Source organism: Sinocyclocheilus grahami, unplaced genomic scaffold (assembly GCF_001515645.1).
Source record: "Sinocyclocheilus grahami isolate Dianchi unplaced genomic scaffold, SAMN03320097.WGS_v1.1 scaffold110.1, whole genome shotgun sequence".
NCBI classification, from domain to species: domain Eukaryota; kingdom Metazoa; phylum Chordata; class Actinopteri; order Cypriniformes; family Cyprinidae; genus Sinocyclocheilus; species Sinocyclocheilus grahami.
Genome location: NW_015505289.1, coordinates 1,304,297 through 1,326,865, shown reverse-complemented (window position 1 = coordinate 1,326,865; position 22,569 = coordinate 1,304,297). Strand labels below are relative to the sequence as shown.

At 40.7% G+C, this 22,569-nt stretch overlaps 3 protein-coding genes and 1 pseudogene across 4 annotated transcripts in view; 2 read left to right on the top strand and 2 right to left on the bottom strand.

The window, feature by feature from the left end:
* Positions 1-8,341, top strand: part of LOC107588939 (CAP-Gly domain-containing linker protein 1-like) — a 28,016-nt gene extending 19,675 nt beyond the window's left edge. For both annotated transcript variants that reach the window (XM_016277200.1, XM_016277199.1), the window contains one exon: positions 8,251-8,341. In XM_016277200.1, the coding sequence (XP_016132686.1) occupies positions 8,251-8,340 (90 nt within the window). In that variant the 3' untranslated portion in view covers position 8,341. The remainder of the gene's footprint in view (positions 1-8,250) is intronic.
* Positions 8,342-10,715: 2,374 nt separating this feature from the next.
* LOC107588942 (CAP-Gly domain-containing linker protein 1) lies at positions 10,716-16,431 on the top strand. The gene is made up of 7 exons (XM_016277203.1): positions 10,716-10,810; positions 10,935-10,978; positions 12,363-12,423; positions 12,674-12,830; positions 13,294-13,346; positions 13,436-13,548; positions 14,503-16,431. Exons 3-7 carry the CDS (start codon positions 12,379-12,381, stop codon positions 14,729-14,731), a joined length of 597 nt encoding a protein of 198 aa, XP_016132689.1. The 5' UTR covers positions 10,716-10,810; positions 10,935-10,978; positions 12,363-12,378; the 3' UTR covers positions 14,732-16,431.
* A 140-nt stretch (positions 16,432-16,571) lies between these two features.
* Positions 16,572-19,236, bottom strand: LOC107589007 (B-cell CLL/lymphoma 7 protein family member A-like). Its single transcript, XM_016277302.1, has 5 exons — positions 19,018-19,236; positions 17,865-17,946; positions 17,684-17,777; positions 17,440-17,589; positions 16,572-16,582 (listed from the first exon to the last, which is right to left on the bottom strand). The coding sequence occupies exons 1-5, from the start codon at positions 19,107-19,109 to the stop codon at positions 16,572-16,574; spliced, it is 429 nt and encodes a 142-aa protein (XP_016132788.1). The 5' UTR covers positions 19,110-19,236.
* A 1,923-nt stretch (positions 19,237-21,159) lies between these two features.
* On the bottom strand, positions 21,160-22,411 carry LOC107589024 (hydroxycarboxylic acid receptor 2-like; annotated as a pseudogene).
* Positions 22,412-22,569: the final 158 nt, after the last annotated feature.

Sequence of the window (22,569 nt, the reverse complement as noted above, 5' to 3'; positions counted from 1 at the left end):
GTTTTTAAAGATGCCATTTCACCCGTGCGTTTCTGTATGCTGGGCGTAGGCAGGCCGCCCCACCCGTCCAGGCCCCCGTCAAACCTGGCAGTGAGCGCAAGAGGCCCCGGGACGGGTGACCCAGAGAGGGAGGAACCTGCTCTTTGGGGGATGGTGAAAGCACCTCTCCCTCCCCCGCAGGAGGGCCGGGTGGAGAATCTGGAAAACCTCGATGAGAGAGTGGTTTTCTCTAACCCTGGGTCCCAGGAGGGCACGGAGAGTCGCGGACGGACTAGCACCGGACCACACTCATCCTCCTCCATTGCCAGCAGGCAGCAGCGGGCGGTTCGAGAGCGTCAACAAAGGCCCTACTCACGGACCCTCTGCCAAACTGTGGAACCAGGTAAGCGTTGCACCGCACACTCAGACCCCTCTTCGGTTTGTTCACAAGCCGCCCGAGTTGGGTCCCTGCGTTCCACCTTGCTGCCCCACTGCGGTTACGGTGGTGGTTCCGCTGGTCCCGCTTGCACGGTATCTGGGTGCCTGGCTAGCGCTACCCAACCCGTTGTGTTGGCTTCTGCGGCATCCGCTTCACGACAGTGAAGGCGGCCGATGCTCCTGTCTTGCATGTGGAGATCGCAGTCCTACTGGCAAAGGATGCGATAGAGCCGGTCCCTCCAGCCAATATGAATACAGGGTTCTACAGCCCTTACTTCATTGTACCCAAGAAAGGCGGTGGGTTACGACCAATCTTGGATCTGCGTGTCTTGAACCGGGCGCTTTGCCGGTTACCGTTCAAGATGTTGACGTAGAAACGCATCTTCGGGTGCATCCTTCCCCGAGATTGGTTTGCAGCAATCGACCTGAAGGATGCGTACTTTCATGTGTCGATACTTCTGCGCCGTAGACCGCTTCTGCGGTTCGCGTTCGAAGGACGAGCATATCAGTACGAGGTCCTGCCCTCCGGGCTGTCCCTGTCGCCCCGTGTCTTCACGTAAGTTGCGGAGGCAGCCCTTGTTCCCCTGGCTCATACTAGCTCAGTCTCAGCATCAGTTGGGTGCGCACAGGGACTTGGTGCTTTCGCACCTCATCCGGTTGGGCCTTCAGGTCACCTGGGAAAAGAGCAAACTCTCCCCGACGCAGAGGATCTCTTTTCTTGGTATGGAGTTGGATTCAGTCGAATAGACAGCACGCCTCACAGAGGAACGTGCGCAGTCGGTGCTGAACTGCTTGAATTCGTTCAAGGGCAGGACAGCAATCTCACTGAAACTATTTTAGAGGCTCCTGGGGCACAAGCTGGGGGGCCACGTACAACGGGCACGCAGTGTCTGGGGTATGGACGGGCCCCCAACTGCACTGGTAGTTAGCAGTGCGCCTTGCCTTGAACCGTCTCAAAGGGTGCTTACAAGGCAAGCATGTGCTGGTCTGAACGGACAACACAGCGACCGTTGCGTACATCAACCGACAAGATGGTCTGCCCTCCTGTCGCATGTCGCAACTCGCCCGCCACCTCCTCCTTTGGAGTCAGAAGGTTCTGAGGTCACTTCGTGCCATTCACATTCCGGGTCTACTCAACCGTACGGCCGACGAGCTGTCGAGGCTCCTGGGGCACAAGCTGGGGGGCCACGTACAACGGGCACGCAGTGTCTGGGGTATGGACGGGCCCCCAACTGCACTGGTAGTTAGCAGTGCGCCTTGCCTTGAACCGTCTCAAAGGGTGCTTACAAGGCAAGCATGTGCTGGTCTGAACGGACAACACAGCGACCGTTGCGTACATCAACCGACAAGATGGTCTGCCCTCCTGTCGCATGTCGCAACTCGCCCGCCACCTCCTCCTTTGGAGTCAGAAGGTTCTGAGGTCACTTCGTGCCATTCACATTCCGGGTCTACTCAACCGTACGGCCGACGAGCTGTCACGAGCTACACTCCCAGGAGAATGGAGACTCCATCCCCAGACGGTCCAGCTGTTTTGGAGACGTTTTGGAGCCGCTCAGGTAGACCTGTTTGCCTCTCCAGAAACCTCTCACTGCCAGTTGTTCTACTCCCTGACCGAGGGAACACTCTGCACGGACGCACTGGCACACAGCTGGCTGCGGCGCCTGCGCAAGTATGCGTTTCCCCCAGTGAGCCTTCTCGCACAGACGCTGTGCAAGGTCAGGGAGGATGAAAAGCAGGTCCTGCTTGTGGCACCGTATTAGCCCACTTGGACCTGGTTCCCCGAACTAATGCTCCTCGCGACAGCCCCTCCCTGGCAGATTCTTCTGAGGAAGGATCTACTGACTAAGAGACGGAACACCTGTGGCACCCGCGTTCAGACCTCTGGAAACTTCATGTCTGGTCCCTGGACAGGAAACGGAGGTTCTAGGTGACCTACCCCAAGAGGTAGTTGACACCATCACTACCGTCTACGAGACACGCCTACGCCTTGAAGTGGAACCTGTTCGTCGAGTGGTGTTCTTCTCACCGAGAAGACCCCCGGATGCCCGATCAGGGTCGTGCTTTCTTTTTTGCAACAAGTGTTGGAGCAAAGGCTGTCTCCCTCTACCCTTAAAGTCTATGTCGCTGCGATTGCTGCTAACCATGACCCCGTGGAAGGGAAGTCGGTAGGGAAGCATGATCTGGTCATCAGGTTCCTTAGGGGGGCCAGAAGTTTAAATCCTCCCCGGCCCTCCGCTATACCCTCTTGGGACCTGTCTCTGGTGCTTAAAACACTACAGCAGGGCCCATTTGATCTTTTGCAGTCAGTTGAGCTAAAGTTTCTTTCAATGAAAACTCTGCTCCTGCTTGCACTGGCCTCCATAATGAGGGTAGGGGACCTGCATGCATTTTCGGTTGATGATTCATGCCTAGAGTTTAGGCCGGCTGACTCCCAGGTAATCCTGAGGCCCCCACCCGGCTATGTGCCCAAGGTTCCCACTACTCCCTTCAGGGATCAGGTGGTGAGTCTGCAAACACTGCCCCCGGAGTAGGCAGACCCAGCCCTAACTTTGCTCTGTCCCGTCCGAGCCTGGAGATGCCATGTAGACCGGACAAAAAGCTTTAGGACCTCAGACCAGCTCTTTGTCTGTTACGGAGGCCGGCAGAAGGGAAATGCCGTCTCTAAGAAGAGGATGACCCACTAGATTGTGGATGCCATCACCCTGGCTTATCAGGCACAGGGTGTGCCCTGCCCGCTCAGTTTGCAAGCTCACTCTACTAGAAGTGTTGCATCCTCCTTGGCGCTGGCTCGTGGCGCCTCGCTGACAGATATTTGTAAAGCTGCGGGCTGGGCGACCACCAACACGTTCGCTAAATTCTATAGCCTTCGTGTGGAGCCGTTATCCTCCTGTGTTCTCACCTCAAACGGGTAGAGGCGCTGAGAGGCCCCGGTTTAGTGTCAGCTTGCTAAAACTGCTCCAGAGTGTCCGTACTGTAGGCCCTGTCGAGCTTCTCCATCCCCTCGGCAGCCAGACGTAGCAGAATGTCCGGCGCCAGGCCCTCACTCGCTGAATCCGTGAGAACCGGTGTAGAGGGCTGGGTTCCATATGTGTAAAGTCCACGGTATAGCCTCAGAGCCCGTGTTTCCCCAGCAGACTTCTGGCATTTCCATGAGGGTTAGAGGGTTATCACCTCTAATCTTCCATATGCACCTAAACGGATGTTCATATGTGTAAGTGCTTCCGAAACTTCCTTCGGGAAGGATGGGGCTTCCGCAACGTTCCTGTTCCAAGTGGAACGGGTACGTTTTCCCAGTGTTATCCAATCTCACTGAGTAGGTAGTGCTATGACAACAGTGACTGGTCTTCTTGTTGTGAGCCCCGGCCTACACCACAAAGGGGCGCAGGCAGCTTGCACAGGACACTGGAAGGGGCAGCATCCATGGCGCTTTGGTAGGGATCCCAATTCGTCAGTCACTGACGTGACTCGGCGTGACCAACTGAAAGGGAACGTCTCGATTACGTATGTAACCCTCGTTCCCTGAAGGAGGAAATGGAGACGTCCCGTCGCCACGGCTGCTGTACCACCGGCTCGGCTCCTCCGCGAAAACCTAGTATGCGTTGCACCGGCTGCCTTTTTATGCTCACACTTTGATCAGTGGCAGTTGGATGCAATCATCGCATGCCAATGTGCATTGGCTCGTTTAGTTTACACTCGAAGTGGATTGGTCTCTCTAAACGAGATCCCAATTCGTCGGTTACCGACGTGATGTCTCCGTTCCATCCTTCAGGGAACGAGGGTTACATACGTAACTGAGATGATCCATATAATAACTTTGTGTTTCACAACAGTGGTGATTTACATACATTTTGCTCCGTTTCTCACACCAAGATATCAAATTACTTCAGATTTTAGCACACAAGTCATATGGACTACAACTTTGTCACTATGAGCTGATGTTATATGAAAACGAGGAGCGTGAACATTTTTTAAAAGATGGTTTGAAACAACATGAGTGTGAGTAAATTATGATAGAATTAATTTTTTTGGATGAACTGTCCGTTTTAATGTATTTTGGTTTCTGTCTTGAAAAAGACTACCTTATTGTGACCTCATTTTGGACTTTTGTCCCCTTAAGGTTGAAAAAAGCAGAGTTAATTTAGGTTAGCCTGAATTTCATTCTTTTTTTGTGTCATTCAGGGATTGAAGTCTCTTGCTTATCCTGTGCTGCTGTTTGAGACTGTGTAAGTGGTTTTCATGCGTATGTTCACCAAGGCTGCGTTAATTTGATCAAAAATACAGTACAAACAAAAATATTGTGAAATATTATTACAATTTGAAATACCTGTTTCCTATTTGAATATATTTTAAAATATTATTTATTCCTGTGATGGAAAGCTGAATTTTCAACATCATTACTGCAGTCTACAGTGTCACACGATCCTTCAGAAATCATTCTAATATGTTTATATTATATTTATATTTATTATATATATTTATTCATAACATAAACAGGATATAGAGGCTTTGCTCATGCAAGGATTTCCATGTCTCTAATGTCACAAGAGATAAACATGTCATCATGTAGAAACAACTAATTCAGGATGAATGAGAACAGGCAGATGACGGAGAGGAGGGGGATGTCGAGAGGGGCGGGGCTTGTCGTGTTTACATAATGAAGCTGCCCTATTTGACGCTTTTCAGAGCGTGTGTTTGCGCAAACGTGAGCGTGTGCCGGAATGCCAGCAGAGCGAGAGCTCGTGCCTCTCTCTCGCTGCAGGGGGCCGTAGGGGGATGTTTTATTGATAGGGCACATGTGTTTGGAAAAAACAGGAAAGAGACAGCAGCATGGATGTGACAGCGCTCCAACAGAACTACACAGGCAGCGTTTATAGCGCTCTGTGCCAGGTAAATAGTGCACTTTGTAGGGATGCATGATACTGTATATCGGTAACCATGTTAGTATTCAGGAATATTATAATTTTTTTTAAATATTGGAATTGGGTTAGGATGATATTGAAACTGGATAATATAAGGGCTTATTTTTTTCCCTCATTTAAATTAATTTTATATCATGCATACTTTGGTGCCTGATTACATTTGAAGCGTGTATAATTCTAGATTGGAGGTTTAATGTGAGCACTGTTTGTTGTTGTTGTTGTTGTTGTTTTTCTCCCAATGTATTGATTTTGAATTTTGGCCAGTGTCAGAAATTAACTTAAGTATTAAGTTAAAATATTGAATCACTAGAGTTTATTTGTAGGAGCAAACAACAAAATACTACCATTATGTGGAAGTACTGTACACTATGTAAATATTTATTTTCAGGAGTTACTACGTTACGTTTATGATTTTCTAACCATAAAACACCTCAGATACTTTAATTTAATCAATGCATTCAATTAAATTCTCCATCTGAATAATTACAATAATTTGTTAGGCTTATAAAAAAAATTTGAGAAGAAATGTCTGATGTTACAAATTTAAAAAATAATAATTTTAACAGGGTAGTTTTTCCCCACATTTTGAATTTTGGTGGCATTTTCCCTGATATTGTCCATAATGTTGGATGTTGGTGATGAGCATAAAAATAATTTTCAGCTATGTATGTATTTGTTTGTTTTTGTCTCTCTATGATTTTTGAGATTTTTTTATGCATAAAAGGAAAGAAAATACTTTGTGTCGCTATCTCTTTTGTATGTTATTTATTTGAGTAATGGAGATGTTAAGCTGTGGACTTTGACCTGAAGAATGCTTTCACATGTCTGAGTCTGAATGAAATGGCTGTTTGATGACATTTCATTCATTGATGACAGTATAATTCCTCCATCACGGATTCTCTCAGGCTTTCTGAATGAAAGTGAATCATGTGAATCACTCAGAGATATCAGTGCAGGCGAATCTCTGCTGATTCATAATAAAACATTGATGTTGGTTCTTGGCATGTAGATGATATTAATTATGGACTTGGCCAGTTGTGGGCGTTTGTGCTGAAGAGTGTAATTAATGCTTCAGTCTGATGTTACAGTGAGCCATGGGTCTCGTGGGAACAGTAATCTGACTTCACCAGATGTGATGATCTGACATGCTTTTTCTAAATTGTTGTTGTGCATGCGTTACTCCTAAATGTGATTCATCTTCTCAAGCTCTCATTGATTGCAGACAGTTTTTTAAAAAGTTTTTTTAGGTGTTTGCTAAAGCAAGCATCAATAATATTGTTACTCATGCTTAGGTTTAAGTATTTGTTCCAATCTCTAACACTTAAAGTTTAGCATGTAACTTGCAATTATACAATTTTTTACAGAAACTATTAGTACTTCAGTGTGTGTCTAGTTGAGCAGATGTGTCTGATTTTACAATTTTTGAAAGTTAAAAAACACCCAGGACACCTTTGTGCATAATCACATTATTATTATTATTATCATGACAATTTAATGCTTTCCCCAGTGTTATTATAATATTTGTTCATATTTAATAATTTTTTTTATTTGTGTATTTATTTTAATTTAAGTTTTAGTAACTTTGTGCTTTTGTAATGCAACCCTCTACATTGCGAGGAAATCACTCGCATATGCGACTAAATCTTCACTCTGGGCGACTAAAGTATGTCTAATATTAGCCAATTGCTAATAAATTCTCAGATTTTACTCGCCAGTGTGTGAGTTGGAGGCTGAGTATAAGTTTAGCACAGATATATTTTTGCTCGTCGAACACACTGACTGAGCGCTGCAGAGTTTCAGTCTCAGTCAAGCGGTCTGTGCTATTTTTCAGTTCATCTGAATGGATGCGCAGCGCACCTGTATTTGACGTACCGTAAACTCTAGTGTGTGTGAAGGCGCACAACTCGCCGTCGCTTTGTCTCAGACTCACACACACACGGAAAGAGAGAGAGTGAGAGAGTCTTGCATAACATGCAGAATTGACGCGCTACATGTAAACTATATACTTTGTTGTATTTTCCTGTCAAAATAACGGAGTTCCTTTGGAATTCTTCAGCTTTTAAGAACTGCCGGGTTCTCCAGTAGTGGGCGGAACTAATGCGCAAACGGCAATCTCATTGGCTGACGCTCACCTAGTAGCGTCCCTGTTTTGATTTTAGCAAATCAATTAGAGCGAACACACAGCCTGATTAATATTCATGAATCCAGCAGCTCATTAATCCTTAGTGCATTTGATATTGTTCTTATTAGTAGAATCCGAAAGTATTGTTATTATTAAAATATATATATATATATATATATATATATATATAAACAAACATTATACATTTAATTGCCAAGGTGTCCGTAGAGGGTTGTAATGTTTATTTTTTTCAATTGTTTCTATTTGGCTTTAATTTTTATTAATTTGCTAATTATTTTATTAAGTAATTTTAGTACTTCAAATTAAACATTTTATTCCAATTAGTAAATTTCTACTTTTCATGTAAGTTTTTAATCTAATATTCATATTTATTTATTGTTTGTTTGTTTGGATATTTTACTTGCATTTAAAAAAAATACTGTAATAAAGATATTTTGCGTAAATGAGCATAAATATTATTTAATAATATTATAAATGAATAACATTTTTACAGATTATATTTTTTTCACTTTGCAGTTATGAAAACTAGATTTTTTTTAGGGTAATGATAAGAATTTGAAGCAAAGTGTGCTTTATTTATCATTAAAATAATTTAAGAACGCACAAAAAGACACGATTGTCCTTAAATATGTGTGATTTTCTTTATGCAAAATACATGTTGTTGAAAGGTCACATGACATTCACCCCAATACATTTCGTCCAAAACCATGTAATGTTTTTCTAAACCTCCTTCTTTCACTTGATTTATTTGTCTTTTATTTCGTCCACCAGCTTGAGACCCTGAAGCAGCAGAACTCTCAGTATCAGGAACAGTTGAGTTCAGAAACACAGAACATCGACAGCCTCCGCAAAGAAATGTGAGTCTCCCGCTGACGTGCACCCATGCATATGCAATCTTTCATTATTTATTCAGGACTTTTTGACACTTCCATCGATAGTGATAGTAGTGAGAGGACTGGAAATAATTGGCAGGAGAGGAAATGACATGATCCAGCCTCAAATGTATTAGTTCACGTTTGCTGACCACTGAACAACAGCTGCAACAAATAAGCGCCATTTAACGTCTTTCAACTGCATCTTATCACATTAATTGTCTGCTTTGTTGGCGCTATAAAGGATTTTGATCTTAATTAATTGGTTAAGTACCATGTTGGCGTCATTGTGGTGGTATAATTAGATCTGTGAGTCACAGAATGACATCACATGTCCACATGGTCACAACAGCTTTTATTTCTGAATAACAACAGGCGTAATGTGCATATTCTGAAATATTAAGCTGCTGTGCTCGTGGCTCGCAGCATTTTACATTCAGGATAATCAATAAGAAAAAAATGTAGGGCAGAACCTGATTTTATACATCAGGAATTGACTGGATGAATTTTTTGAAAAATAAGAGGGTTTGGTGACACCCGCTGAAAAAATACTTAAAAATAAATAAATTCCAAAAATTGCAATTAAAAAGATTTCATAATTTTTACTTTTCACATTTATTTAGCGATTTAATTATTTATTTTAAAATGTTTTTAATGTTTGCAAAATTAATTTTGAGCATTTAAGCAGAAACATTTAGCTCAATTTCTGAATAACAATGCACGGTCTGACACATTGAGCGGTTGTGCTCGCATGCAATAAGAGTTTGAATCTGGCTTGCTGCATTTCCCATTCACGATAATCAATAAGAAAAAATGTAGGGCAGAACCTGATTTGACCGTCAGTAATTGATTGGATGGTGAAGAGTGCCTCAATATGAAAGTGTTTTTAAAAAATGAGAGGGTTTGGTAACACTCGCTGAGGACATCAATGCTTTTTCACTTTTCATATTTAAAGGGATAGTTCACCCAAAAATGAAAATTCTGTCATTAATTGTACTCTCTCATGTTGTTCCAAACCCGTAAGTCATCTTCGGAACACAAATTAAGATATTTTTGATGAAAAAAGACACGATTGTCCTTAAATATGTGTGATTTTCTTTATGCAAAATACATGTTGTTGAAAGGTCACATGACATTCACCCCAATACATTTCGTCCAAAACCATGTAATGTTTTTCTAAACCTCCTTCTTTCACTTGATTTATTTGTCTTTTATTTCGTCCACCAGCTTGAGACCCTGAAGCAGCAGAACTCTCAGTATCAGGAACAGTTGAGTTCAGAAACACAGAACATCGACAGCCTCAGCAAAGAAATGTGAGTCTCCCGCTGACGTGCACCCATGCATTTGCACTCTTTCATATTCCATATCTTTCGATAGTGATAGTAGTGAGAGGACTGGAAATAATTGGCAGGAGAGGAAATGACATGATCCAGCCTCAAATGTATTAGTTCACGTTTGCTGACCACTGAACAACAGCTGCAACAAATAAGCGCCATTTAACGTCTTTCAACTGCATCTTATCACATTAATTGTCTGCTTTGTTGGCGCTATAAAGGATTTTGATCTTAATTAATTGGTTAAGTACCATGTTGGCGTCATTGTGGTGGTATAATTAGATCTGTGAGTCACAGAATGACATCACATGTCCACATGGTCACAACAGCTTTTATTTCTGAATAACAACAGGCGTAATGTGCATATTCTGAAATATTAAGCTGCTGTGCTCGTGGCTCGCAGCATTTTACATTCAGGATAATCAATAAGAAAAAAATGTAGGGCAGAACCTGATTTTATACATCAGGAATTGACTGGATGAATTTTTTGAAAAATAAGAGGGTTTGGTGACACCCGCTGAAAAAATACTTAAAAATAAATAAATTCCAAAAATTGCAATTAAAAAGATTTCATAATTTTTACTTTTCACATTTATTTAGCGATTTAATTATTTATTTTAAAATGTTTTTAATGTTTGCAAAATTAATTTTGAGCATTTAAGCAGAAACATTTAGCTCAATTTCTGAATAACAATGCACGGTCTGACACATTGAGCGGTTGTGCTCGCATGCAATAAGAGTTTGAATCTGGCTTGCTGCATTTCCCATTCACGATAATCAATAAGAAAAAATGTAGGGCAGAACCTGATTTGACCGTCAGTAATTGATTGGATGGTGAAGAGTGCCTCAATATGAAAGTGTTTTTAAAAAATGAGAGGGTTTGGTAACACTCGCTGAGGACATCAATGCTTTTTCACTTTTCATATTTAAAGGGATAGTTCACCCAAAAATGAAAATTCTGTCATTAATTGCACTCTCTCATGTTGTTCCAAACCCGTAAGACCTTCGTTCATCTTCGGAACACAGCTAAAACTGTCAGCCAATCAGAAGTCTCAGAGGCAGGTGTTGCTCCAGGTCGAGAAATTGACATTAGCCCAGGAGCTGGACATCCACGCGCAGCAGAAGGTGTTTATCTGTCTGTGTCTTTCCTTAGACGTTTCCTGTCAGCTCTTCTGAAATGTGTTGCCCTGTGACATTCTCCGTCAATTTGAGGGATTGAGTTATCACGTATCATGTTTTTTTTTGGCAGCTTGGCAGTGAATCTCTGACTAGCCAGCTGGAGATTACAGAGAGGTAAGCGCTTGTCTTTGACTCAGTATTAAGTTCATTCAATCAAATCAAGACAGAAATCTTGAAGTGGCTGCCTATGGCAAAAGTTGGTTTAAAAGCAAAAATGTAAAGCTTACTCACCCTCAGGCCATCCAAGATGTAAAGTGACGTGTGGCCAAGTATGGCGTCCCATACTCCGAATTTGTGCTCTGCATTTAACCCATCCAAGTGCACACACACACACACACCGTGAACACACACCCGGAGCAGTGAGCAGCCATTTTTGCTGTGGTGCCCGGGCAGTAGTTAGGGGTTCGATGCCTTGCTCAAGGGTCTCACCTCAGTCGTGGTTATTGAAGGTGGAAGAGAGCGCCAGTCATTCACTCCCCATAGTACTCCCCTGCCGGTACCAAGACTCAAATCCGTGACCTTCGGGTTACAATTCCAACTCTCTAACCATTAGGCCACAACTGCCCCTGTAGGTGTTTGTTTATTCATCAGAACAGATTTGAAGAAATTTAGCATTACATCACTTGCTCACCTCTGCAGTGAATGGGTGCCGTGAGGGTCCAAACAGCTGATAAAAACATCACAATAATCCACAAGTAATCCACACCACTCCAGTCCATCAGTTAATGTCTTGTGAAGTGAAAAGCGGCATGATTGCAATAAACAATTCCAACATTAAGGTGTTTGCTTCTGGCCAAAATATTCCATAATCCATAAACGCTTCCTCCAGTGAAAAAGTCCCTCTCCTGTTGTCTTCTCCCATTCACTATAGAGGATCCAGTGCTGTAATGCTAAACTTCTCCAAATCTGTTACAATGAAGAAACAAACTCATCTACATCTTGGATGACCTGAGGGTGAATACATTGTCAGCAAATGTTAATTTTTGGATGAACTCTTCATTTAAATTTCGTCACAAGCTTTCAAAAACCGAATTTATTACTTGTGGTTAGAAACAGCATGTCACAGACACTTTTGATGGTGATAATGGAGCTCTGTCTTAGTAATTGTTCAAATGAGAGCTGGATTTGAGATCACATGCACTCTGGAGGCTTTAAATGTCATTTCATCTCATGGGAAATGAAGGCTTTCAAAAAAGCTTGTCAGTACACGTTCTTTACAGATCAGTGTTTTATGATGCACCAAGATTACCACATCTAGAGAGATGATCTGTTTCCATGACTGCTGTTTAGTTAAATAAAAAAGCTTTTGACTTCAGATCTATTGTTTTCCTCCACCCTAAAAACACTGCAGTCCCACTGGATGTCATGTTTTTCTGTAAGCTTTTAATCTTTGGAGCTCCACTGAGAGATGGTATTATGCATGTTCTCAGAGTGCATATGGCTTTTGTAACATGACTTTAAATCCAACCAGCTAGAGTGAGCTCTTCTGTCCTCACAGGGAGAACTCCAATGCAATGATGTGCGATAAAGACGAAGAACTAGAGACACTACGCAATGAGGTAAGAACTTTGACTCTTGGGTTTCAAAAGTCTATCTAAACTTCTGAATCATTCTTCAAAAGTATGTTTTATGCATTATGGACTATGACAACATTTGTCTTAAGTAAAAAGAATGTAGATTAATTTCATATGAAAACTCTGTTGTCTACAGCAGTTATTCCTATTTTTTTCTTTTTATATAAAACTTTGTACTCCATGTTATTGGCACTTAATATTGTCAGATAATGGAAAAAATAATTTGTCATTTCAGATTGCAGTGCTTCGTGTGGAAAATGCCATGGCCAAGACGCTCCAGTCGGCCGTGACGTCTCTGGAGAGGGACAAAGCCCAGCTGCAGAGCCGAGTGAACAGCCTGGAGCAAAAGCTGGAGGGCCGGCAGACGGGGAACAGAGAGGAAGTCACTTCAGGTCTGTCAGCGTATTTATATTTGGAATGGAATGACAGCATGTTGCATTCTGTGCGATATACTGTATATTGCCAGCTACTTTAATTCACACTATTATTTAAAAGTTTGGGTTAAGTTTTTGTAATATTTTGAAAAAGTCTCTTCTGCTCGCCAAGCCTGTCATTATTTGATCAATGATTTTGCATGATTAATTCAGGGAATGCCATCCAGTTATTATCTCAGAATAAATTTTTTTTTCTTTCTTTCTATTTTTAATCCAATTTTATGTAAAAATATTAAAGTTGCTTTTTCTTTGAATTAATTTGTAACACTGGAAATGGAAGTAGTATGAGTAATATGAATAGTACTACTATTTTTATTTCCATTTGCAGTATGAAAAATGAATCTTAAAAAAAAAAAAAACGTAAATTTTTAACAAATCTTCCTTAACTTATATGCAATTCCAACATTTGTCTCATCTGTAGGTGATGCTGCTATAGACCATCTGAGAGAAGAGAAAGAGTTTGCTGAGGGACAGGTAAAACTCTTCTGCTCCATATTTGGTAATGGTTTTAGGATCATATGTGTAAACTTCTAAATTCTGCCATGTTTTCCTGCATGAATCAGATCAACTTCCTGAACTCCGTCATTGTGGACCTCCAGAGGAAGAATGAAGAACTAAAGGTGAAGCTGAAGAAAATGGCATTGACCGAGTTCAACGGAAATGATGAACATGATAGGTGAGTCCAATTGAGTTTTGACATCTTGACGTATTTAAAAGTTTGGGTTAAGTTTTTGTAATATTTTGAAAAAGTCTCTTCTGCTCGCCAAGCCTGTCATTATTTGATCAATGATTTTGCATGATTAATTCAGGGAATGCCATCCAGTTATTATCTCAGAATAAATTTTTTTTTCTTTCTTTCTATTTTTAATCCAATTTTATGTAAAAATATTAAAGTTGCTTTTTCTTTGAATTAATTTGTAACACTGGAAATGGAAGTAGTATGAGTAATATGAATAGTACTACTATTTTTATTTCCATTTGCAGTATGAAAAATGAATCTTAAAAAAAAAAAAAACGTAAATTTTTAACAAATCTTCCTTAACTTATATGCAATTCCAACATTTGTCTCATCTGTAGGTGATGCTGCTATAGACCATCTGAGAGAAGAGAAAGAGTTTGCTGAGGGACAGGTAAAACTCTTCTGCTCCATATTTGGTAATGGTTTTAGGATCATATGTGTAAACTTCTAAATTCTGCCATGTTTTCCTGCATGAATCAGATCAACTTCCTGAACTCCGTCATTGTGGACCTCCAGAGGAAGAATGAAGAACTAAAGGTGAAGCTGAAGAAAATGGCATTGACCGAGTTCAACGGAAATGATGAACATGATAGGTGAGTCCAATTGAGTTTTGACATCTTGACGGTTTTTTTTTTTCAGTTTTAGTACATAAAGTTAAACTAAATGAAAATTAAAAGTGTCACACTTTTTTAATTTGTTTAAATATTTATTTCAGTTAACATTTTATTTTATTTTGTTGTTTAGTTTCTATTAACTATAATAACCCTGGCTCATGGTCATGTTGTACATACATGACAAGCATTGCGCTACTTGCATCTTCGTTGCTATTATTGTTATTCTTCACAAAGGGTTTACGAAGAATACAATTTTTTAAAACCTCTTTCTCTCAAGTCTTGGTGAGGTCAACAAGAAGAAGAAAGCCCCACCACGTGTTTTCTGCGACATCTGTGACTGCTTCGACCTGCACGACACGGAGGACTGTCCCACACAAACACAATCCCCAGACTCGCCTCCGCACACCACGTACCACGGGAGCCGCAGCGGTGAACGACCGTACTGCGACATCTGCGAGGCGTTCGGTCACTGGACAGACTCTTGCAACGATGACCAAACCTTCTGAACTTCCCTTCAACCCCTCGACCTGTGAGCAGGCTATGCACAGATCGCTTTCGACCAGATTATACGCTATTTTTGTACACAGCATATATATACATTTGAACCTCTTGAACATTCTCTAAACGAATCTGCCCAAACGAAGGCTAAAGTATGCTGCATTGATGGAATTTGAATGTTATGAAGGCGAGAGTTATTTCTCTGTGTTTTCAGTACTGTTTTGTGTGTTTCGTACGTTTTTCACTGTCCTGTGTGGATTGATCTAATGATGAATTACCAGCAAGAAATTTGGGAACGGTTTAGCGATACTTTGCAGTGTATTTAAAGCTGCTGTCTGTAATTTCTAGTGGCACAAAATGGAATGACTGTTTCCAAACAGGTTTCCTTCTCTCTACCATTGTAGCTCCGCCCCAAACTCACCCCGTTGGTTGCGTCAGAAGTTGACATTTCAGGACGCTCAAAGAAACAGCAATGTTTTGAAAGTGCCACAAAGCTGCAGCCTGTGTTTGGATTGGTATACTAGCACAATGCATACTGCACACTAGTCAGTATACACTGAATACTGCCCACAATTTTTAGATAGTATGTGAAATGGTACATATTATGCAACAATTAAAATTAAGCTAAGAATTGTTTTTAAAAATCATAGCAGATTTTCATTTCAGCTTGTCTGTTACATACAAAATCGACTCATGTTGAGCACATTGCATTGTGGGATCTGATGGTATGCTGCACATTTTCACCCAGGTATTCTATGCATACAGAAATTCTACATACTAGGCACAATGTACATACTGTAGTATGGTAGTATGCTATTCCGAACATAGCCACATTTGCACTTTTCAGTAATTCGCCCTACAAATGGTTTACTTACAGTGGTCTCTGCATATTAAACCAGGATAGAAGATTTTAATGAAGTTATTTTAATAAAACAAATTTACACACTTCAGTTTAAAGAACATGTAATGGACTGTTATGACAGACACAAAACAGTACAATGAGTGCACCAAAAAAAAGCTAAAGCCACTATTAACTTGTTGCACTTCTCACTTTAAATGTATACAGCACATGAGTTTAACTGCTATTGTTTGGAAGTAAGTTATTATTTTTACTGTTAAATGTCAGACATATAGTTATAATATTGTCATATGAATGGCTTTTTATGTGTATTTTGATGGTATGTCCTGTAGATTTCAGGCCTATTCACACCAAGTCTGAATTTTCGGCACAAAATAAATGCACGGCAAGATTTTAAGATTAAACCATTTTTGTGCACAAATTCAAGATTTATTTAAAATACAGAACAGTTACTTCAGGTATCCAGACTTTTTTTTTGAGAGGATGAAGAAAATGTTGCAACAAAATACAGTGCAGAATAGTTTTGGTGCAAAAAAGGGTTTTCAAATATTTTAAAATTCCATGTATTTTAGTCGCCTCAAACTTGGTGTGAACAGACCTTTACTAAAGCACAATTTTTAAGATCATATTGTATATCTTATTGTTGATGTAATATTAACAACAAAGTTTATTTAGCAACCTAATAAACTTCAAGTGTTAGAATTGGTAACCCGCAATGACATGGTGCACAAGATATTAAATATGTATATTATTCATGATTATTTCCCTTCTGTTTAAATGAATTTGATCAGAAAATTTTGCTTTCTGTTTCTACTGAAATATTGTGACAGTCTTTAACTATTGTACTGTTTCATGTACTGTATATTCACTTGAACTCAATACAAACATTGAACAGATTTTTCTTGTCGTCTGGATATATTGCGCTTTCTGACTACACATTGATTTTTACCATGTTTTTGTCAAAAGCATTTAATCATTTAACAAACATTTCACGAACGTCCTAAGGACAATTCTAGGCACAATTTAGATTCAGTAAGTCACTGGTGTGACCATCCAATTATTACATAATAAAACCACTTCACCTATTCATCATTGAATGATTTTCAGTCTTGATCTTTCATCTAAAATTTATACCTCAAAGTTTTATAACTGCGCTTATGGCCAAAGTTTGAAAAGCTGCCCTCATAGTCTCAATTTTACGCAAGGATGGTCAACAGATCCCATCACAAGGTCCTCCAGCTTGAGTTGAATTACTGAAATAAATGAACTTTTCCACGACATTCTAATTTATTGAGATGCACCTGTATGTTTGTTCCTTCATCTGAACAGATCTGGAGAAATGTAGCATTACATCACTTGTTCACCAGTGGATCCTCTGCAGTGAATGGGTGCCGTCAGAATGAGAGGCCAAACAGCTGATAAAAACATCACAATAATCCTCACCACTCCAGTCCAGCAATTAACATCTTGATAAGCAAAAAGCTGTGTGCTTGTAAGAAATTTATCCATCATTAAGACATTTTTAACTTCAAACCGTTGCTTCCATCCTCTATTCATAAAAATTGCTTTCTCCAGTGATAAAGTAATCTGGTCTGATTCAGGAGAGAAATATGCAAACATGCTAATTGCTGGACTGGAGTGGTGAGGATTATTGTGATGTTTTTATCAGCTGTTTGGACTCTCATTCTGACGGCACCCATTCACTGCAGATGATCCACTGGTGAGCAAGAGATGTAATGCTACATTTCTCCAAATCTGTTCTGATGAAGAAACAAACTCATCTTCGAGCTATTCCTTCCAGAATTTCATTTGTGTAAGCATGACATTTATTCATGTGATCAGAGTGGCTTTTCGTACCTTTGTCAGGGGATGGCGTATGTTCTGCCTTGCATTTGTTTCCATCAGTGTGAACAGCAGCAGTGGCCTCTGGTGTCGGGCTCGTGCTACAGCTGTTCTCCATCTTCACCGGAGAGGAATCAGCTATTGAGCTCTGATTACTGTTCTCATCTACAAGGGAAACCACAGCTTGCCATTTAAGAGTCAATATTGTCAAATTACATTATGCACAGACTTAAAATCTTGGCATGGTTAAGAGACTGACCATGCATGTCCATCATTCCCGGAGAGGAACTGTTCTCTGGAGTCGTCACCTCCGATCCATATTTCTCCTCTCTGCCCTTCTTCTTTTTGTTCTTCTGTTCAGCAGAAAACATGTCAAGACAGAATATCGATGAACTACAACTTAACAAAAAGAAAATAATGCACAATTGTCACACACTTACATCATTTGACTTTGGTTCAGTCACTGGAACCCATTTGAAGATACGCAGTGAAGTGTCTCCAACCGTCACCCATTTTTTCTCCCTGTGAATTGTTAAAACAAAGATCTGTAGCCCAAAAAGAAGTGCTTCAATGCCTAAATAGGTATTTGTTACTGGTTAGCATTGTCCAATAGCTTACACGGCCTAATTTTTTAAGAGAAACTTGAATTCTGATTTAAAAAGCCAAATATATTAATATGCACTGATGGAAGGTGCACAATAAGACCAGAAGTGAGTTTAAAAAAAGCAAATAAGCCATTATTGATTTGGTCTTTACTTAAAATACACTTAAACGAACCTGACATTTTTCTGCAATGGCAGTACTTTTAAAATAACATACCATGTAATATATATATATATAATAAAATTGGAAAATTCTAATAAAATTAGATACTTAAAAAAAAATCAGCATTAAAAAGTCATATCCAATGAAAAAAAGATGGAACCAAAAATAAAAAAAATACCTATTACATTATTCTACAAGAAAAACAAGGTAAAATGTCGTGCTTCATAATATCAAATACTTGCACTCCAAATTATTTTTCTAATGCAATGAAAATAAATACATGCAAAAATGAGTTCATATGTAAAATGTCTATAAAGATTACATCCTTGTCTAAAAGCCACAGCTTTAATGCTGTTAATGAAATATCAGGCATGCAGTCAGTCGCTCACTTCCCTGTCCCAGCCCCCACAGCGCTCCATGTGTTCAGCTTTATTTGATGCAAAGAGACTCTGAGCTGCATTTCAACTCTCTGCGACTGTGACTCTCGCGCACAGGTGACTTTATCAAGCGTTTCATCCCCCAAAACACAGATGTTACACATCACAGTGCGCCAAACTGCAGCGAGAAATGGCTTCATGTGACTGCAACGAAATGGCTTCTGGGTTCAACCCACTTCATCTCCATCAGAAACCTTTGAAATCCCTCCAAAACATTCATTTTTTAGCGTATGGTGTCGGGTGCGCTCGAGTTCACTTGGAAATCGCGCTCAAAAATGACCCTTATAATTTCACTCTCTGTCCTTCTCGTTTGTTCTTTCTCTCTCCTCCCCCACAAGCGCGTTTTTTTCTCCCGGTGGAACAAACACAGGGCTTTTCCCCGCGATCTTACCATTTTCGAACTTTATCAATAGCGGCCATAACGCGTTTGATGTCATCTTTGGCTCTGCTCCGGGTCTCCGCGCGCACTGACCTGCCAGACATTCCCTCCGCTCGATAATATTTTTAAGCTCGGCAGTTCACACTCACAATATTCCAGTGAACGCTGGGCCTGGAGAGCGCCTGCGCCAAACACACAGCCAGCAAACGTGCGAGTGCTGCGACAACCGATTCAAACGTTATAGTCACGTTTAATTAAACAAAAAACGTTGTCGTTCATATCTAAAACATTGAGTATTTCCATATAGTGTTAATGTTACTATATTTTAATTTTTACATTTAAATAGTCAGACATGGCAAGAGGGCTGTTGAAGTCATTTATTAAAGTATTAGTGAAGTATTCTGTGAAGGTAGGCTAATTCATGCATATAGGGCATATTAAATGTTTATGAAGGTTACAAATCGATGCTTACATGAATATACATCAACAGCTATCATTTACATCTGAATAAACATTATTATGAATTATAAAGTGTATAACTATAATATCAACACTAGTGAATATAACTTAAAGGGGTCATATGATGCTGCTAAAAAGAACATTATTTGGTGTAATGAAATGTGTTTATGCGGTTTAAGGTTAAAAAAACACATTATTTTCCACATACTGTACATTATTGTTTCTCCTCTATGCCCCGCCTTTCTGAAACGCATCGATTTTTACAAAGCTCATCGGTCTGAAAAAGTGAGGTGTGCTCTGATTGGCCAGCTATCCAGTGCATTGTGATTGGCTGAATTCCTCAAGCGTGTGACAGAAATGCGGCAACCACATATGACGACCCCGGGCTGGACTCCTCTTCGTCCACGGTGAAAGCCGATCCGGCGATCCACAGCGCGAAGTTGTAGTATTTCCTCAGCGACCAGCACGGATCAGCTCCAGGCATGACGAAGCGATATCGTCCTCTTTTGGAAGGCCAAACAAAGTAGTTTCGCTTTCACAACGACGCACACAGCGCCTTCACGACATGGCGGCAGCAACAATACTACAGCAAGAATAAAATTGTAAAAAATGACCGTGAATTTAACGGTAAAAGTCTAAAAATGCTACAGTAAAAACCTGTTAAATCAGGGCTGTCCAAACTCGGTCCTGGAGGGCCGGTGTCGTGCAGAGTTTAGCTCCAACCCTAATTAAACACACCTGAACCAGCTAATCAAGCTCTTACTAGGCATAGAAATTTCCAATCAGGTGTGTTGAGGCAAGTTGGAGCTAAACTCTGCAGGACACCGGCCCTCCAGGACCGAGTTTGGACAGCCCTGTGTTAAATGGTTAACGGTAAATTCCCCTACTATATACGGTGAAAAACTCTATTGGACATTACATCTATTGGACATTAATTTTACAGTATTATACCGTTTTTGGAAGTGAAAAAGACCGTATAATTTACAGTGAATAACCGTAAATTGACATTCTCAGAATTCCCTGCGTTACATTTCAAATGTGAGTTTTTTTTGTTGAAATAACTGTTTCTTCTTAGTTTTTTCTTATCAGTTTTGTATATTAGGGTTGTGTGTTACACCTAATGTTGTTAAATGAATGTTTATTGCATTATTTCAGTTTGATGTGTGTTACCATGATGGGGTTTAGTGTTTGTGTGAGTGACACTGTGCACCTTCTATATATGTTATTATTTAAAAGCTGCTTGTGATGGGCTTTGGTTCATCATGTGACTTTCTCATCACCACCTGCATTTGGCAGTTATCAGTGGATTACAAAGGTACAAAAGATTTCAGTACTTCAATAGGTTGGTATATTAACATTATATCAGTTAATGAAATTACGGTATTTGACTGTAAATTTAAGTTAAAACCGTAAAACCTAAAACGTTGCTACCGTATTTTTTACTGAATTTTTTTTACAGTGTACGCCGTAAAGTTGAAAAGAGTAGCATAACGCCGCCCAAATAGTGACGTAGGTATGTGGGGGCGTGTTAGAACGAGACGTTTTAGGTAGGTGTGGTTGACTTAACTGTTATAAAGAATATCTCTTTGGATTTGAGACTTAAGTCTTTGCAACTTTACAGATCTTCTTTATGCACCAAGAGCTTGTAACACCCCAAAGAGAAAGGAAAAATTTAAATCGCATCATATGACCCCTTTAAGATACATTAGCTGATACTGTAATAGAACTGCGATGGTTCTTCTCATCATTCTCATCCTCCATTTTCTTTCCTAGAAGTTGCATGTAGACTTTCTTGAGGGATCCATTGAACACAGTGCTGAAGAAATAATAGACGATGGGATTGAGCACGCTGTTGAAGTAGGTAAAGCAAACAGTCGTGTAAAAAGCCACATTTGCATCACGGAAATACTGGCACTCGCTATACCAGCCCTTCAACACCCAGACGGCGATACGGGAGACATTGCTCAGGAAGAAACATATAATGAAAACTAGAGCAACTGCTAATATAAACTGCACCACTCTTGATTTTACCCTGTGTGTCCACTGTATTACTTTTCAGTTGCCACGTAATACAAGCCGTGCAATAGATAGCAATGGCCGTGGGCACAAAGAACTGGATAACGCAGAATGCATTGTGCCAGTCAGACAATGCATTGTGCCCCAAACATATGTGGAAGCTCTCGCACTGTGTGTGGTTGTTTAGATAGCAGAAATGTTCATCTGTTAGGAGGTAGACAGTCATGGCTATGATGAGACCCCACAGGGCAACAGAGACCAACAGGGCATAGGTCAGACCCATTCGGTTGATGTGGTTGAGAGGGTGGACGATCTTCAGGTATCGGTCCACGGCGACGGCGGTGAGGAAGAATATACCGCCGGTGTACCGACGAAACATGCTACCTATCAGATTGTGCTACCAAAAATATATGTGCATTGTTTTAAGAGCAAGTTTAGGGTAAGGGTAGGTGTGGACGGGTAGGTTTAAGGTAGGGGTAGGTGTGGACATAAAAAAAAATCCTCAAACCACATGAATAAGATGCTGGTAGCACAATCTGATAGGTAGCATTTTTCGCTATCGATTTGTGCTACCTATCTTTTTAATGGGAGGTAGCACAATCTGAGCAGGGAGCACAAATCGTCAGAACACCAGCTCTGTTGGCGGCCAAAAGAAATAGCAAAATACGGCAGAAAGCGTCTAGACCCAGTCCCTGCCCCTGCGGTAGTAGTCAGCCCTAAAAGGAAGGCATAAAAGGACCAATGAGTCCGCTAGAGTCAGATGGGCAAGGTAAATAGAATTGGGCTTCCAGGTGTCCCTGTGGAAGAAAAACATTAAGAGGGCGAGGACATTCCCCATAAGGCTCAATACGAACTCTGTGACCATTACAGGGGGGAGGTATTGGTCCAGCATAGGCGTTTCGTACGCGCAACCCATTGAGGAGTTGTTCATGATTATGGTGTTGCTGTGAACTTGGACAAAATACAGAGAACTTCAGATCTTTTCACTGTTTTGACTCATATGGCTCATGATTCCTAAGAGCAGAGTTTGGATTGGATGGACGACTTCCAGCCCAATTTTATATATATATATATATATATATATATATA

Bases quoted from the DNA above. Each gene is read 5' to 3' on its own strand.
- LOC107589007 (XM_016277302.1), bottom strand. From the start codon at position 19,109: ATGTCTGGCAGGTCAGTGCGCGCGGAGACCCGGAGCAGAGCCAAAGAT. The intron at 17,947-19,017 runs GTAAGATCGCGG...AACAATTCACAG, and splicing joins ATTGATAAAGTTCGAAAATG to GGAGAAAAAATGGGTGACGG. The intron at 17,590-17,683 runs GTCAGTCTCTTA...TTTCCCTTGTAG, and splicing joins GGGAATGATGGACATGCATG to ATGAGAACAGTAATCAGAGC.
- LOC107588942 (XM_016277203.1), top strand. From the start codon at position 12,379: ATGATGTGCGATAAAGACGAAGAACTAGAGACACTACGCAATGAG. The intron at 12,831-13,293 runs GTCTGTCAGCGT...TCTCATCTGTAG, and splicing joins CAGAGAGGAAGTCACTTCAG to GTGATGCTGCTATAGACCAT. The intron at 13,347-13,435 runs GTAAAACTCTTC...TGCATGAATCAG, and splicing joins AAGAGTTTGCTGAGGGACAG to ATCAACTTCCTGAACTCCGT.